The 17,416-nt window shown below is 37.5% G+C and overlaps 1 protein-coding gene across 3 annotated transcripts in view; it reads right to left on the bottom strand.

The window, feature by feature from the left end:
* The window catches only part of NECTIN3 (nectin cell adhesion molecule 3), a 134,582-nt gene that overhangs the window by 77,620 nt on the left and 39,546 nt on the right, over window positions 1–17,416 (bottom strand). For all 3 annotated transcript variants that reach the window (XM_066347969.1, XM_066347970.1, XM_066347968.1), the window contains exons 2-3: window positions 6,312–6,653; window positions 2,095–2,391 (exon numbers count right to left, since the gene is read on the bottom strand). In XM_066347969.1, the coding sequence (XP_066204066.1) occupies window positions 2,095–2,391; window positions 6,312–6,653 (639 nt within the window). The remainder of the gene's footprint in view (window positions 1–2,094; window positions 2,392–6,311; window positions 6,654–17,416) is intronic.

Genomic DNA, 17,416 nt, shown 5'->3' with positions numbered 1-17,416 from the left:
CAATTATCCATGTCTACCAGCAATATAAATTTATGCCTTCATATTATAAGGTCCAATACTAACCACTCATTCAATCACCATATTGTTTAGCTCCTAGTAAGTGACAGGCATTGTTTTAGGTATTCGGTGTACATATAGACTCTTTATGTGTAAAATTATATTTTCATGGTAATAGAAAAGATGACATTTAAAAAATACATATTTAAAACCTGTTATGGAAAAGAACAGGATGCTAAGAAGGAAGACAAGAGGAGGGCTTAATTTAGATTGGGAATAAAACTGAGGAGGTCATGAAAGACTTCCCCAAGAAAATACTTATACAAGGTATAGGGACCCTCCACTGTCTGTGGCTACATAGTAAACTAGACAAATAGAAGAACATAGTCATATGGGCAGTTAGAGAGATATCAGTCAGTCTTTAACTGTGCCAGGAAAGCCTGACCCACTATAAAGCAAGGTTTACAAAAAAGTAGTACAAATTAAACTGTCACTAGGTACAATTACCTTAGAATTTTCAAAAAGAAATGCCTGCCTTTTATAAATACTAATAATTAATAAATATTGTGAAACTTAAAATTTGACTAAGAAATGTTGCTGACAGGAAAGTATAAATAACTGTGAATTTAACTTATTTTAAAAGAAGGAAAGGGAAGATATTAAAGTATCCCCAAAGAATACCTCTAATTTTAAAAGATGCAATTTTGGATATAAGATTTTATCTTCTTAAACATTGTTCATAGGCTTTATAGGTCCCAATTAAAAAGAGAAAAAAGTCATGAGCACTCTAACAACATTTTAGGAGCATGTCAATAAATCTAAATAATAATTTTAAAGTCTTATAATAGAAAAAATATTTTTATGTTTAGGATTGCATCCAAGCAAATAAAAAATAATAATAATATACATAATACAAATTGAAGAAAATTTCAGTCATGATTAGAGACAGGGAAAGAAAAAATATATATGAGAAGAATATTAATAGTACTTACAATTGGGATCTGAATTTTACAAGAAAAAGGAAAAAGTTAAGAGTCTGTGAAAGCAAGGTAGGAAAAGGAAAAAGAAAAAAATTTAATTGAATTCTCCAGAGAAGTAGGGAGAAAACAAGGTATTTGTATTCAAGAATTGTAATAACATTCACAAGTTTAATCCTATAAATGTTGAAAAAAAACACACCCCTTAGAATCAGCTTTAAAAAGCATTACACCAAGTGTAATGAACATGAGCAATTTAAAATTCCATGCATCATACAAATAAATTAAAAAGTAAACAAAAGGACATCTTCACAAACCTATCTTCATTTGCGATGTGTGTGGATTGAAATGACAGCAGGACCTATATACATTTCCTAATTTTATCTCTAATCTGCTCAATTTTCATTTTTTTTGCTATAAGCTATCTGCACCATCAGTTTTGTTCTTGTTCAAAGTTTAAAAGGCTGCACAAAGAATGTAAAGTGAAAAGTATACATACACTCACACACATATACACACAAACATGCACACATCAGAACATTCCATTACAAAAAAAAGGACAAGATGGGCCAGCTTTGAATCATAGCTATAATGATTATTATCCCAATGATGTGTTTAAAATATATTTTGCCTATATGAAAATCTTACAACATGATCAATAAAATTGAATTATAATATTGAAAGAATATAGATTTTCAAAATAATTTTAATGCAGCTAGGAAGTAAAAGATTCTTGCTGAAAAATGAAAACATCATGGGTGACATCAATAAAACTGATTAATAGCTAAAATAATTGGATTGAAAAAGTAGTTTCTAAGTATTACACATTTTGATGTATAAATTTCCACAATTCACTTAAGTCTAGCTTATTTTTAAAACCGAAAAAGGATAAAGTAATTCTATATATGTTAGAGAACAACTTTAAAATCACTGTCCATCTTTATAAACTGATAAAAAAATATTCAAGTTAAATCTAATTTCCACAAAAATACTTTTAAGGAAAAACATGTCAATAATAAAAAGCTATAAAATACTAGTTTGATACAGAATAATTTTAAAGTAAGAAAATGAAAACAAAACGCACCGTATGTCTAGAAAGCAAATGTGACCATTTACTTACACTGTATATCTAAGACAAAAGAATATCGGATGTCCTTTTCCAAAGCTGGATGTTTTACCACACAAGTAATACGCCTTCCTCTAGCAAATCTGGTCGGAAACAGCTTGTACTGGCTGACAATTGTGGCCGTTTCATTTGGAAAAGAAGTTGTAGTGATTTCCATTTCACCAAGATCACCTTCCCAGTTAATATGTGCAACTGGTTTTCCAGTGGCTGCAATACAAATGGCTGCTACTGTTTCATTTCCACCATCAATTAAAGCATCTGGCCCTTTTATCAGACTCACAGTAGGTTCAACTGTTAAAATGTAAGACAAAAAAGAAAAGTTACATTTCAATTAAGAATATATTTACATTCTTCCAAGCCATATTCAGCCTTATTTCATAAATTTAGGAATAACTGCATATAAAATCTACACACACACTTTTAGGTAATGCTAATATCAACTAAATTTTTAGAACAAAAGAAGACCATGAGCCAGAACAAATAAAAAGCCAAGATTTTATATAATCACTATAAAGATGGCTCTTCTGGTAGATGTACTTTTCTTTATGGGATAGATGAGTACTTCCCCAAATTAGCATATACAAAAAATTCCTGTAAAGTGGATCATAATTTCTATTATGAAGTTAAAGGTATTATTACTCTGCAAGAAAAAAAACATACTTTTAATATATAATGTTTCATTTTTGCAGCAAAAAAATATATTCTAAAATAAGTTACAAGTATAGAACCAACACTGTAAAAGAGAACATCACTAGTACTTGTTCATTGGAATGCACATGCCACCTATTTTTTTCTGGTATAAGAAAACTCCTCCGAAGGGAAAAGTAACCTTAATATCAGACACTTTCTAAGGCCTTCAATTACTTTTTGTATCTCCCTTAAAAACTTATATCTAATAAATACTACCTAGATAATCCTCAATTTTCTCCAATTTTGATATAAGGCTTGACTCCAGTTTCTAACCATCTGCCTGGTATTTTTTGCCTATGTATCCTCAGCCTCAATAAACTAAATGATAAACTATCATCTCATGCTACCACTCCCTAACACCTGTTGTTCAAAGACATGCCCATTTAAATGAATAATAACATAATTAACTCAATCACCAAGGTTCAAGACCTGTTGCTGTTCAAACCTCCCTTGTTTCTTACATTCAGTCAAAGACAAAATCCTGCTAGTTACTCCTTTATAACTGCTCCCTTCTTCACTCAAGTGGCAGAAATTAGTAAATTAATTTCAAGGCTTCATGGCTGAGGCATTAGAATTTCAGGACCTGTTCATTTCAATGAATCAAAAACACCAGACTGATCATCCTGAATCCCAACTTTTTCACATTACTACCTAAGTCCGCTCTGAGTTAGTCATCCCTCCAAGGTAGTCAAGGCAGGGTTTCTCAAACTTCACTGGGCACACACTTAGAAGGATCCTGGATCACTTAGGGATCCTGAAAAAATGTAGATTTATCACTCAATAAGTCTGTGAGGGGTCTGAAGTTCTGGATTTCTAACAGGCTCCCAAGTGATATCAATGCTGCTGCTTCATCAACCACACTTTAAAACAGCAAGAGCAGGAGAGTAGAAGGGAGGTGAGAAGCACATTACACACTATGTTCACATTTCTCATATAAAGTTCAAATTCCCTACCCTAATATTTATGTTAGTTTAATGTAGTTCTAGTCTACCTTTCTAGCCTTTAATTCTTGTACTTTATATAAATAATTTGAACAATGAATAAATTATTCAGTGGCTGCACTAATGAGTTTTCAACAGTGAGTGATCTCTGCCCTCCTACCCAGAGGACACTCAGCAATGTCTGGAGAATCCTAAGTTGTCCCGGAGAATCCTAAGTTGTCCCAACTGAGGGACAGCTAATAGCATCTTAGTGGGTAGAGGCCATGGATGCTGCTAAACAGTCTACAATGAACAGGATAACTCACAACAAATTCCAGCCCCAAATTTCAACAGTGCTGACTTTGAAGAAATCCTGCCCTAATATATACAGTTTTCTGACTGCTTCTGTAGGCTCACTTACTCCCTATACTTTGTTCCTTTGCCAACCTCAAACCTACCCACTACTCAAGAACTGGCAATTTTTTTTCTACAAAACATTTCTACACTACTAAGTTCACCAGCCCATTCCTAAACCCTACTTTAATAACATTAATATAAGACTGCTATAAACCAGGAACTCTTACAGATTTTAGGAATATGTTAAATTTTAAAGTGTAGAATTGCAGTCCACCACATGTTTAAAGTAAAAAAAACAAAAAACACATAATAAACAAAGATATGCTCAAGAAACAATGGCAAAAGAGCAAAAATCATCAATCTGGAGAGGAGGTAGATCTTTCAATAATAGTTTCCAAAAGGATGTGGTTTAATGAATAAAGTGTGTCCATAAAGTCATGGTGCACTTTTGACCAGTCACAGGAAAGCAACAAAAGATGACAGAAATGTGAAATCTGCACCAAATAAAAGAAAAACTGTCCCAGTTTCTGTAGGATGATGTGGCAGCATGTGAGCATGCGCAGATGATGACGTAACACCATGTATACAGCAAAGCAGCCCACGGCCATCCCAGTCGAGATGTGGATGGTACAGAGGAAAGTTCAGTGTGTTCTGAGTCTCGCTAAATTCGAATCCATGACCAAAGTGCAACGTGAATATCGGCGTGTTTATAACGAAGCACCACCACATAGGAATAACATTACTCTGTGGGATAAGCAGTTGAAGGAAACCGGCAGTTTGGTGGAGAAACCCCGTTCTGGTAGGCCATCGGTCAGTGACGAGTCTGTAGAGGCTATACGGAATAGCTACCTAAGGAGCCCTAAAAAATCTGTGCGTGAGCCCACATCGAACTGCACTGAATAAGGTATTAAACTGGGAGAGTTTTCCTTTTTATTTGGTGCAGATTTCACATTTCTATTGTCTTTTGTTGCTTTCCTGTGACCGGTCAAAAGTGCACCATGACTTTAAGGACACACTGTAGTAGGTAAGTAGAAGAATATAGGAAGAGACAGACCCAAGAAAAAAGAAGGCAATCCAAGCAGAAGCAAAAACATATGTAAAAACAAAGTCTGGTGTTAACAGAACTACATAGTTTATGATGATTATAAAACTTGGGTTCTGGGGGAGGAGGAGCAAGGGAATGAAATAGGTAAAGTTAAAGAAGTAGGCATAGGTAAAATCATACTTTGCCTTATACTGTAAACAGTCTTGAGTTTTAAACCATTAAGTATTGTATTAATTTAAGACAATTCCTAAAATCTAAAGCAAAATAATTATTCCCAAAGGTCTCTTTTCCATATACAAACTTTTTCATGTACATTGAATGTTTGTGACCTTTTTTATCCTGATGGTCTACACTTGACTTTTCAGATATTTATGCCTTTCCTTCCAATCAAAATATTTTTCAAAAGCATCCATTTCATAAACGTAAGTTACCGTTCCTAACAGCTCTTAGAATACTATCTTAAACATCTAATATTTAATTTTACTTCTATTTTTCCATATTACCTCTCAACATGAAAAAAATATCTTAACAAATTTGGATAAAATTGCTTTCTTGCAGTCTAGAACCCTGAAATTAGGCCATTAAATATTAGGAGCTATGTACTTGTTTGATACTCACCAGCAATTCCAAATTAGCTTATCTTTTACTGTGACTATCTTAATGCTAATATATTAAGCTCATTCTAAATTCCACCATAAACTTTAAGTCATCAGATAGGAAAAGGTAGAAGATTTTTCATTGGGAGTAATAATCCAAGATTCAAATAGCTATGCAAACTCACAATAGTAGAAATAAAATTTGATTTGGAAAACAAACCAAGAAGAAAGCCACTTTAAAAAAGAAAAAGCTATTTAAAGGTGGTAATTTAATTAAAAGTTGAAAATCAGAGGGAAAATAATAAATAAAAACATATGGCAAAATAACTCATCACTTTTTATAAATAAAAACAATCTTTCATGAAAAAGTAAAATAGCTAAGACCTACAACAGCATTCATTAGATAGGAAGGTAGATATAGACAAGATTTTGTTTAGGAGTCTAGAATCATATAATTTTAAAACAAAACTTAAAAAACTGTATTTGAATTATTTTATTTTAAATCTAAATTTATATATAGTTTCAATCATTTTAAATTATTGACAATACTTTTACTATAGTCCTCACAACTACCACCAAATACATTAATTCAAATATACCTACCTAGTACAGTTACGGTTGTAGAGGACTGAGCATTTCCAAGTGGGAATGTAACAGCTTTGCATATGTATTTTCCAGAATCAGAAAATCCTATGTTATGTAGAGTAATTGTTGCATCATTAAGTGAATAGTTTTTAAACAAGACTCTTCCCTGATATTCTCCTTGAACAGAAAATCCATATTGAGGATGATGAACTGCAACAGTCTGTGAACTTTTGCCATGTATCTTTTCCCATGAAATTTGTGTTATAGTTTCATTTACTTCAATTAAACACTTCAATGAAACATTCTTTCCCCATACTGCTGTGACATGTGGCTCCACAATAATTGTTCCAGCTAAGGCACCTAAGGGGGGAAAAAAGAGGAGTTCTTAAAATAGAAAAATATTATGCTAAAATATGATCAATTTTCCTTCCCTTTTATTGTTCTCTCTCCCTCCTTTCTTTCCCCCTTCTATAGGTACACACACTCCCACACACACACTTATAACTGAAATACAGGAGGAATAAAAAGTGCTACATGTTCCTGGCATTGGATGTAAGACCCAAAGAGTGACTCTCAAATAATGCAAAACCTGACAGTATCTGTTGCAGTGGAAAAAGATTGGGCCAAGAGTAAGCTTGGAAGCAGATCTTTCCCCAGTCAAGTCTTCACATGAGATCCCAGCCCTAGCTAAGACCCTGGCTGTGTTCTCATGAGACTCTAAAGCAAAGAATCCAGGGAACCATGCCTGGATTCCTGACCCAAAGAAACTAAGAGATAATAAATTTATATTTTTCTAAAGCTACTAAATTTTAAAGTAATTTGTAACTCAGTAGTAGATAACTAATACATGTAGGACCTGTCAAACCAAATATATATAATACCCCACTATCTTCCTTTGAAGGTTCCCTCTATCAAAAACTATAAAAAACTTTATTTAACATACATCAATTACCAGAAAACAATTAATGTAAAAAAAACAGAAATGTGAAACCAACTTTTTCCATTTAACAAATGAAAAAATTTCAGAAGCAGAAGTAAAGCCCTTGCTGGTTAGCTCAGTTGTTTAAAAGTGCTGTTCCAAAACGGCAAGGTCGCAGGTTTGATCTCTGGTCAGACAGGGCACACATGGAAGCCACCAAAGGAATGCACGACTGAGTGAAACAAGAAATGAATGCTTCCCGCCTCCCTCCCCTCTTTCTCCCTTTCTCTCTCTGTATCTCTAAAAATCAATAAAATTTAAATCCTGGCCGGATAGCTCAGTTGGTTGGAATGTATTCCAGAGCGTGGAGGTTGCAGGTTCGATTCCCCAGTCAGGGCACAAACAGGACCAGCTCGATGTTCCTGTCTCTCTCAAAAATAATAATTATAAAAAAAAATTTGAAGTTAAAAATGACATCAAACTTTTCCCTTGTAACAGCAATTTCCTTCTTAAAAGTGCTGGACCAAATCTAAATCATTAAAAAGAAAGTAAGACTAATATTCATGATTACTAAAGTCAAGTATGATACTGCTCATAGACAACTATATTACAACATAAAACACAGTCCTTGAAAGTTTACAACTCATAAATGTATCCTGACAAAATAAATTCTCAAACTAAAAAGTAAGTCAATATAAATACTCAAAATAGAAAGTATAAACAATAAACCTTTAAAGTTTAGAGTTATATCTAAGTAATACTTTTGTTTATTTTTGCTTTTTTCCTTTTATTGAATGTATTGGGGTGACATCAGTTAACAAAATTTTATAGGTTTCAGGTTCACAATTCCACAACTCGTCATCTGTATGTTGCGTATTCACCACCTCAACTCAAGCCTCCTTTTATCACTGTTTATCCCCCCTATAACCTATATTGTCAGATTGGCAAAAAATATTTATTTTTGGTGTGCTGCAGAATTTTAGTAATTATTTTCTGTGTGCCATGAGCTGGAAAAAGTTGAAAATCACAGGAACAGCCATTCAGTCAAGATTTAGAATGCCCAAGGGATTCAAATCATCTGGAAATACACATACTTAAAAACAAGCCTGTAATAAAAAAAAGAAAGCATAATGACCCATGTACTATCATCTATATGGGTTATTTAAAAGCAAAGACAAGACTTCAGATTCCTATTACAGATCATATTGAAGTGTTTGAAATGGAGTGTGAATAAACGGCATCAGTTCACTTTCTTAACTCTCCCACTTTCAGGAATGAACCAAGAAGTAATAGAAGTTATCACAAATCTATCTTTAATACTACCCTTTTTGATACTTTGATATCTTTTACCACATCTAACTCCTTAACCTATAGAAAAGAACAGGCATCTTGGGCATTATAGGTCCCAGGATCTTTCAAATATCAGGATCTACAAAACATGTATGTGCAAATATTCTGTAAATGAAACATTTACTGTACTGTGTCCAAATACAAACTCTAAGCTATGGATCCTTTCAAATTTCTAATTTAAAATAACATTCTGAAGCAACTGAAATAAGCATGTAATTTCAAAAAACTAACAAAATCTCAGCACCTAGCACAGGCATGACCAACATAAGGCCCACGTAATGAGTTTATGCGGCCCGCAATTAAATTTTTAATATTCTCCGCACGATGCACTGTGGAAATGAAATAAGTGATACTTTTAAATCATTATTCATAAACTATGATATCTAACCATTGTACAACAATGAAAGTTAAGATCTCAGCTACTCAGAAGCGGAAGCGTCTTTGGTTATTGGAAATCGAGATATTTAAGAAGACAGTGATATGCGGAAAAGAATTCTGCGTGTGACTAATCTAGGGTTAACTTCCAATAACTGGTCGAATGGATTCGCGATACTTCTTTATATTTTAAAAAAATTCCATTATAAAGATTTACAACATTTTACTCGTCTGTGCAATTTTTATAAGCAATTGTATAATGGAAAATATGGAAATTTAAAAACCCTTGCCAAGGAATATTTAGTAATCTTCAGCTCAACTTATATTTGTGAACAAACTTTTTCTTTAATGAATCTAAATAAAAGTACAACAAGATCAATTTGAATGATTTACATTTGGAGGCTATGTTAAGAATAGCTACTACAAGTATAGAGCCAGATATTAAAAAAATAATAGGTGCAAAGCGCCTCAACACGTCATATTAGTTTTTTTGTTAATTTGTTGTACTAAATTACTTACATTTATTTATAAACAAATTACATAATAAAATTATGTTTACTTAAACAAATCGTTTTTGTATTTAACATTTTTTAATTTTAATATTTTGTCCGGCCTGTGAAAAAAGTTTTCTTTCTAATCTGGACCAGTTGCAAAAACTATTGGCCACACCTGACTAGCACCTAGATATCCTCAACAATTTCAGCACGCTTAAACACATTTTAATGAATAAAATTTATCAACACACATTCAATAATTAATTTGACTTATTCTAACTGATGTTTAATCTGTGGAACTCTGAAAATGTAACAAAAAATATTTTCAACAAAATCCCAAACATTCCAAAAAGAAATAAGTGTAGAGCCAAAAAAATGAAAATATAAAACATAAAAACTGCAAGCTGCAAAATTATATACTATTAGAGAATTCAGCTTTAATTCTGAATAAGATAGAAAACCACTGAAGAATTTTTGGCAGAATTGTGACATTCTAACTCATCTTTTAAAAGGATCACTGTTGTTGGGAATAAACAACAGCAAGGCAAATACTAAACCAACGATACTTGTTAGGCAGCTATTTTTTTAATGCAGTTAAGAGAAGACGCAGTTTGGAATTGGGTGACCACCAAAGTGGTAAGGGTTTTAGTAGTAGAATTCTCAATACACTGCATTAGAAAGCAGAGCAAACAGGATTTCCTGCTGGAAAAAAAAAATTGGGTCTGAGAAAACACAGAAGCCAAAATTACTTTAAAAGATTATGGCCTGAACAAATGGAATAATGGATTTGCCATTTACTAAAATGAGAACTAACAAGTACAGCATCTCTAAGAGTTAAAAGTAAAAAGGAGTTCAGATGCGCAGTTTTGGACTTGTTAAGTCTGTGATGCCTAATTCACAACCAAATGAACATGCTGTTCTGAAGAAAGTATAAATTTAGAGCAATCAACATATAAAAGGTATATAAAGTCATGAGACTGAATGAAACCATCTATAGAGAATTAACAGTGTAATGACCAAGCACCCAGTGTACATTTAAACATTAAAAGGTTTAGAAGTTGAGTAAAATTCAAAAAAGATAGCAAAGGGATAGTTAAGGGAACATAGGTGTCAAGTATACTGAACAATAAATGGAAGTTTCTATAAAGAGAGTGCTCAATTACTCCAAACATTAACAATAGCTTTTAAAAAACAAATAAAAATAGAAAGACCGATAGTAATAAATTTAGCAACTGTTTTCACGAGTGATGAGTCTAAATGTTTGATTGAAATACATATGCAATAGTACAGAGACTTCTGCTTCTAGCCAATGAGGAGTAACCGTATTTACCCTCCTGCCTGAAACAACCATTCAAAAATAATGATCTAGAGGCAGCAAGGGATGCTGATCCATGAGCAACAGTAAAACACAAGGTGAACTCTAATGATTGGCCTCAGCTTACCACCTTATTTCCAAGTCCTCAACATAGAGAGAACCTAAAAAACACAGGCACTCTTCTTGAGTTCTATCAAACATTGTTCTGAAGGTTCTAGCCAATAGAATCAGGCAAATAATAATAATAATAATAAAGCATCCAGATTAGAAAAGGATAAAATTGTCTTTATTCACAGAAAAACACAATCATCTGTGTAAAAAATCTGATGGACTCAAAGAAGAGCTACCAAAATAAGAGTATTTAAGCAAGGACAGTAGTAGTCCTTATGTAGGACCTAAGATCACTGCATTGTATTTCTATGGATTAGCAGTAAAAAACTGGGGGAAAATTTTAAAATGCTATTTAGAATAGCATCATACATAAAAAGGTGAAAAGGGATATATATATCTTGACAAAAGCTATGAAATATCTGTACAATTAAAACTAAAAAATTTGCTGAGAAATTAAAAGCCAAACCAATAGAAAGATATACTTTGTTAGAAATAATAAGTTAGAACGGATGCTTTTCAACCACTGGTCTGCAGACCAATTGTGGTCCACCAGAAATTTCGTGCTGGTCTGTGAAAGTTAACTAACTCCCTGATGCTGTATAAAGATAATAGACCCAACGATCTTAGTTAAATTTGTTCATGTGCACAGTGACTACCACTTAGCATATATATCATTGATGAAAATACTAATGAGGTTGTCTTAAGATATCTTTGGATCTTGTAGGCCCGTTAGAACAACCTTTTGCAACCTGCAGAGCATTTACAAATCATGCACAATAGACAAACCACATTTGGACAAACTTAGGTAGTATATACAATGCATCTTACATGTAGAGTTTGGAAACCAAGGACTAGCTTGTAGCGTGTTGCACTGTTATGCACAGTAAGATAAAACTATCTGTTGTGTGATTCTGTTTCTGGCAGACTAGATCACCGGTCCCAGGTGTAAAAAGGATGAAAACCACTGGGTTAGAGGACTCAACATGCTGAATAAATTAATTTTTCTCTAAATTGATCAAGAAGTTCAAGACAATCCCAATCAAAATCCAATGAGACATTTTATAAAAATCTGCCTGTTACTAAAATTCACATGAAATACAAAGAAAAGCTTTGGAACCTTGGGTTGGCAAATACATATTTCTCAGATATGTGACCAAAAACACAATCAGTGAATTTTATCAAAATTAAAAGTTTCTGTTCTTCAAAAGACACTCTTGAGCAAGCCACGTAGTGTGAAAAAAAAATAAATCTGTGCAAAACATATTTGATAAAGAAAACATTTCCGATAAAGAACTTGAATCCAAACTACATTAAAAAAACTCTCAAAACTCTGTGAAAACAAGCAAGCCATAAAAAATAAGCAAAAGATCTGAACAGACACATCACCCAATAACATGCGAAAATATGCTCAACATCACTAAAGAACCACAAATTAAGACCGCAAAATATACCACAACACATCCATTAGAGTAGCTAACATTACAAACACGGACATTTTGTGTCTTTTCTCTTTTTTCCTTAGTGAGTCTAGCCAGAAGGTCTTCAATTTTGCTAATCTTCTAAAGAAACCGGCTCTTTGTTACATTAATTTTTTGTAGTCTTTTTGTTCTGCTTGTTCCCATGTTGGTCAAATGAGTTTGTAAATATGATATATGTGTTTGCTCGCTTGTGGTTTGTGTTGGGTGTGGGGGACGGACTGTGGGCAGGCAGGGTGGTTGTAGCCTAGGGTTTAGTTTTAAGACTGGGCTTTTCCCCACACCCTTGACTGATTGTATGATCTGGGTGGTGCACTCTCATGAGGAATCCAATTATGCCTCGGATAAGTGGCTTTGTATCAGAGACTTCCTTGTTTGTATATTGGATTAAGGGGTTTTGGTTTTCTACAGTATAAAGTGGGACAGACCAGGAGCTGGCACACACAGTTCCTGCTATCACAATTGCAGGGGCTTCCCTGATCCCTTGCCCTTCATGGGAAAAGCTGGTTTTCTGCTTTTCCCTTGTCTTCTTTTGTGGTTTGCCTGTCTTGGTGAGACACCAATAAATAGGATGGCCTACCATCCTCCGACTCCGCCATTTCTTTATCGTCTGCCCGAATCCAATGGGAACCTGCATGTGAATGGCCACGATGGCGGTTCCTGGCCTTACAACTGGTGTAGTTTCCGGCAGGATTCAGAGATTGGTATGGGGCCGCCACCCTTGATGGGTGGGATAGAGTACTGGTTGCTGCTCTGGCTCCCCATGGCTGTCCTTTTAGGGGCCATGGGCTACGTGTTTTTTACTCAAGAGGAAACCAGGAGTTCTGTGCGAGAAGCTGCCAGAGGTCAAAAGCTTCAGTATGAATTGCAAATAGAACGGCAGAAAAGGCTGGAATTGGAGCGAGCACTGGAGAAGGAATTACAGGTTCGCGAGTTGCAGTTTACCCTGGAAGCTGAATGTTTTCACCAGCAGTTGTTGGAGAAACAACTGCGGATTCAAGAGCTCGAGTCTCAGCTTCTGGCCAAAAGCCAGCAGCCACAGGAGCCTAAACATTCACCAAAGGAGCAGCAGCATCCGTGCCGGTGGATTGGCTTTGAGTCAGTGGGAGCAGGCGCTTGCAACTCCTCTTCTGAGGATGAGAAGGCTCAGGCTGAAGCTGCCATACGCACACTGAGAGCCCGACCAGTTGTCGCCAAGAAGGTAAAAACCCAGCAACAAAGAGTCCCTCAGGGGCAGCCACAGCCTCCTGCCCAGGTAATGGAACACTCTGTGGTCCGGCCCTATACCCAGGCAGAGCTGATGGAGCTGGGGGCACAATTTAGGCAGAACCCTACTGAATCCCTAGTAACCTGCGATTATGGGATATAGGGGTGGATGGCATCATGCTCTCCGGAACAGAGATGGAGAAATTGGCCGCCATTACCACACACTCTTCTTTGAGGCAGCGTCTTCAGAACTGCCATGGCAACCCAGGAGACCATACCCTATTAGAATGGGTGATGGCTGCCATTCATATGGTCTGGCAGAATGCTGGAGAATTGCCGGGGGCAATGAGTCAGTGGCAGTGCTACAGTGAGTTAGTAAAGGTACTTCGGGAACTAGGTATGAAGAATGCTGTTTTCAACCCTGGGTTCTGTGGGCCAGACGAGGAAGTGTTTATGGCAAAAATGAGGGAATTTGTCCTTGCTAGCGCCCCGTCAGCCCTTTTTGGGTCACTTGTGGCTATCTTGGGCCCCTATGTGGGGCAGCCCATCAATGCAGTTACACAGATGGTAGCAGATTTGGGAGAGCTGGAGGCCGCTCGGGATCATAAAGCAGTGAGGGCTGCTGCCTATGTTTACCCCCCCCCCCCCCAACTAACAAGGGAAACGGGCCTGTAAAGGTTACCCGAACGCAGATGTGGGTAGACTTGATTGTGGCTGGAGCAGATTAGGGGAAATTGGATGGCCAGTCTAATAAAATTCTTTTGGAGCTTTGGCGGCAGCTTAAACCAGAACAGAGGTTCCAGCCACTGAGACGAAAGGCCCCAGCAGCTACCAATAAAACGTTTGCTGCGCGCATAGCTCGGTTACAAGATTATATGATAGAGACGGACGAGGGAGAGGAGAACTCCCAAGACCCATTGTACCAGTTTGAATAGGGAAAAGGCCGAGGGACCTGTCTAACGGGGGTGGGCGAGGACCGGAGGCCACATGTGGAACTGGCTATCCACTGGTCCCCTTCCAATGTACAACGGGTGTTGGCCTTGGTGGATACAGGTGCAGAATGTTCCCTTCTCTATGGAAAACCAGAGCGGTTTGCTGGGACCCCAGTGGCCATTGACGGTTATGGGGGCCAAACTGTTCAAGTGAAGCCAATAACTATTCCATTGGGGATAGGGAGACTGCCTCCTAAGCTATATAAGGTGTATGTATCTCCTATTCCTGAATATATTTTGGGGGTAGATGTCTTGCAAGGACTGTGGTTGGAAACTACAGCTGGGGAGTTCCAGCTGCGGATCAGGGTTGTTAAGGCAGTATTGCGGGGACACACATCACATTCCCCTTTGCAATTACCCGTCCTTCGGCGTGTGACTAACACCAAGCAGTACCGCCTGCCAGGTGGTTATGAAGAAGTCACAGGAACAATCCTCGAACTAGAAAAGGTGGGGATCATCCAGCCAGCACACAGTCCTTACAACTCCCCAGTATGGCCTGTGCGCAAAGCAGATGGAACCTGGAGAATGACAGTAGATTACAGGGAACTTAATAAAGTTGTTCCCCCTTTTCACGCTGCTGTTCCCTCAATAGATAACATGATGGATTGGCTAAGCCATGAGTTGGGGACATACCACTTTGTGGCAGACTTGGCCAATGCCTTTTTCTCTATTGATATAGCCACAGAGTCAAGACGAATTTGCCTTCAGTTGGGAAGGGAGACAATGGACCTTTACAGTGTTACCCCAGGGCTATTTGCATAGCCCCACCTTGTGCCATGGGCTGGTGGCTGCTGACCCGGCTCAATGGAAACAGCCAGAGGTAGTCCACATGTACCATTATATTGATGATATTATGCTAACTAGTGATTCTCTTTCAGAATTGGAGCAAGCAGTCCCTACCCTGCTATCGCATTTGAAAGCATGTGGCTGGTAGTTAACGAGAACAAATTACAAGGACCTGGGTTATCTGTTAAATTCTTGGGAGTTGTCTGGTTGGGTAAGACAAAAGTTATCCCTGACAGTTATAGATAAGATTCAAGCATACCCCGTGCCCACTACAGTAAAACAGTTACAGGAATTCTTAGGTTTGTTGGGGTATTGGCAAGCGTTTAAACCGCATTTGGCTCAGTTACTACGCCCCTTTTACAACCTTATTCGAAAGGGGGTTCGCTGGGATTGGACTGAGCAGGTGCAAGGTTCATTTGCAGCTGCTAAGAGAGCTGTCAAGGTGGCACAGGCCTTGAATGTGTTTGATCCTGCCAGGCCCTATGAGCTGGATGTTCATGTAACCTCGGAGGGGTTTGGATGGGGCTTGTGGCAGCGGACAGAGCGCCTACGGCAACCTATTGGATTTTGGTCCCAATTGTGGAAAGGTGCTGAAGTTCGTTACTCATTAGTAGAGAAGCAGCTGGCAGCTGTGTATGCTGCCCTCCTGGCAACTGAGAGTATTACAACCACAACACCAGTTACAGTCAAAACAACATACCCTATAGCTCGATGGGTGAGAGATTGGGCAACTAAACCACGTAGTGGTATGGCCCAAATGTCTACCCTGGCCAAGTGGGGTGCCTATCTGCAACAACGCTGTGCTCTTAGCACCAGCCCATTGAGGGCAGAACTGAAGGAAGTCTTGGGTCCAGTCACCTATGCGACCTTAGAGTCAGGTGCAACTGGGGCTCAGGAGGCAGAACCTGAGATGGGTGGCCTTGTTAGCACCATGGGGAAAGGGGTTAGAGGTGGACCTCCAGTTAACTCCTTGGGCAACCAGCACCTGGCCACCTAAGGTAGAAGTGTATTATCCCTTGAGTGCTCAAGGGGACAGCATTTTGAAGGGTACCTTTGTAATTTCTTTATGGCCAATAATGAGTTCTCCTATTTTACTACACATAGAACCAGCAGATGCTGGTGTATTGGCCAATAAGGTTTGGTATGCCTGCTCAGGGCGGCCTCTGGTGCCTGCTACGGTGCTGTCTGCAGACAAAACTCTGGCCTGTATTCTGCCAGAGGGAAAAGATTTGCCTCTCTTGGTGCCGCTGACAGCTCTCTCATTTCGTCCATAGCTTTTGATCTATTAATCCTATTGCTGTATTTGTATTATCTCTGTTTATGCAATGTATCCCACTCCTTGCACAGTGACCATCATGGAAGATACCTGTGGTTTAGATTATAAAGCGAGCAAAAGGGGTGGAATGTTGGTCAAATGAGTTTGTAAATATGATATATGTGTTTGCTCGCTTGTGATTTGTGTTGGGTGTGGGGGACAGGCTGTGGGCAGGCAGGGTCGTTGTAGCCTAGGATTTAGTTTTAAGACTGGGCTTTTCCCCACACCCTTGACTGACTGTATGATCTGGGTGGTGCACTCTCACGAGGAATCCAATTATACCTCGGATAAGTGGCTTTGTATCAGAGACTTCCTTGTTTGTATATTGGATTAGGGGTTTTGGGTTTTCTACCCTATAAAGTGGGACAGACCAGGAGCTGGCACACACAGTTCCTGCTATCACAATTGCAGGGGCTTCCCTGATCCCTTGCCCTTCATGGGAAAAGCTGGTTTTCTGCTTTTCCCTTGTCTTCTTTTGTGGTTTGCCTGTCTTGGTGAGACACCAATAAATAGGATGGCCCCCCATCCTCTGACTCCGCCATTTCTTTATAGTCTGCCCGAATCCAATGGGAACCTGCATGTGAATGGCCACGATGGCAGTTCCTGACCTTACATCCCATATTACTCAAAATGGATCAAAGACCTAAATATATGACATGAAACAATATATTAAATAAGAGAAAATATAGGTACTAAACTTAAGAATGTTGGCTTAGATTTTATGAATTTGACCGCAAAGTCAACAGAAGTAAAAGCAAAAATAAATAAATGAGACTGTATCAAAC

Source organism: Saccopteryx leptura, chromosome 8 (genome assembly GCF_036850995.1).
Source record: "Saccopteryx leptura isolate mSacLep1 chromosome 8, mSacLep1_pri_phased_curated, whole genome shotgun sequence".
Classification (NCBI taxonomy): Eukaryota; Metazoa; Chordata; class Mammalia; order Chiroptera; family Emballonuridae; genus Saccopteryx; species Saccopteryx leptura.
The sequence above is the reverse complement of the archived record's forward strand: the minus strand, read 5'-3'. Positions and strand labels throughout refer to the sequence as shown.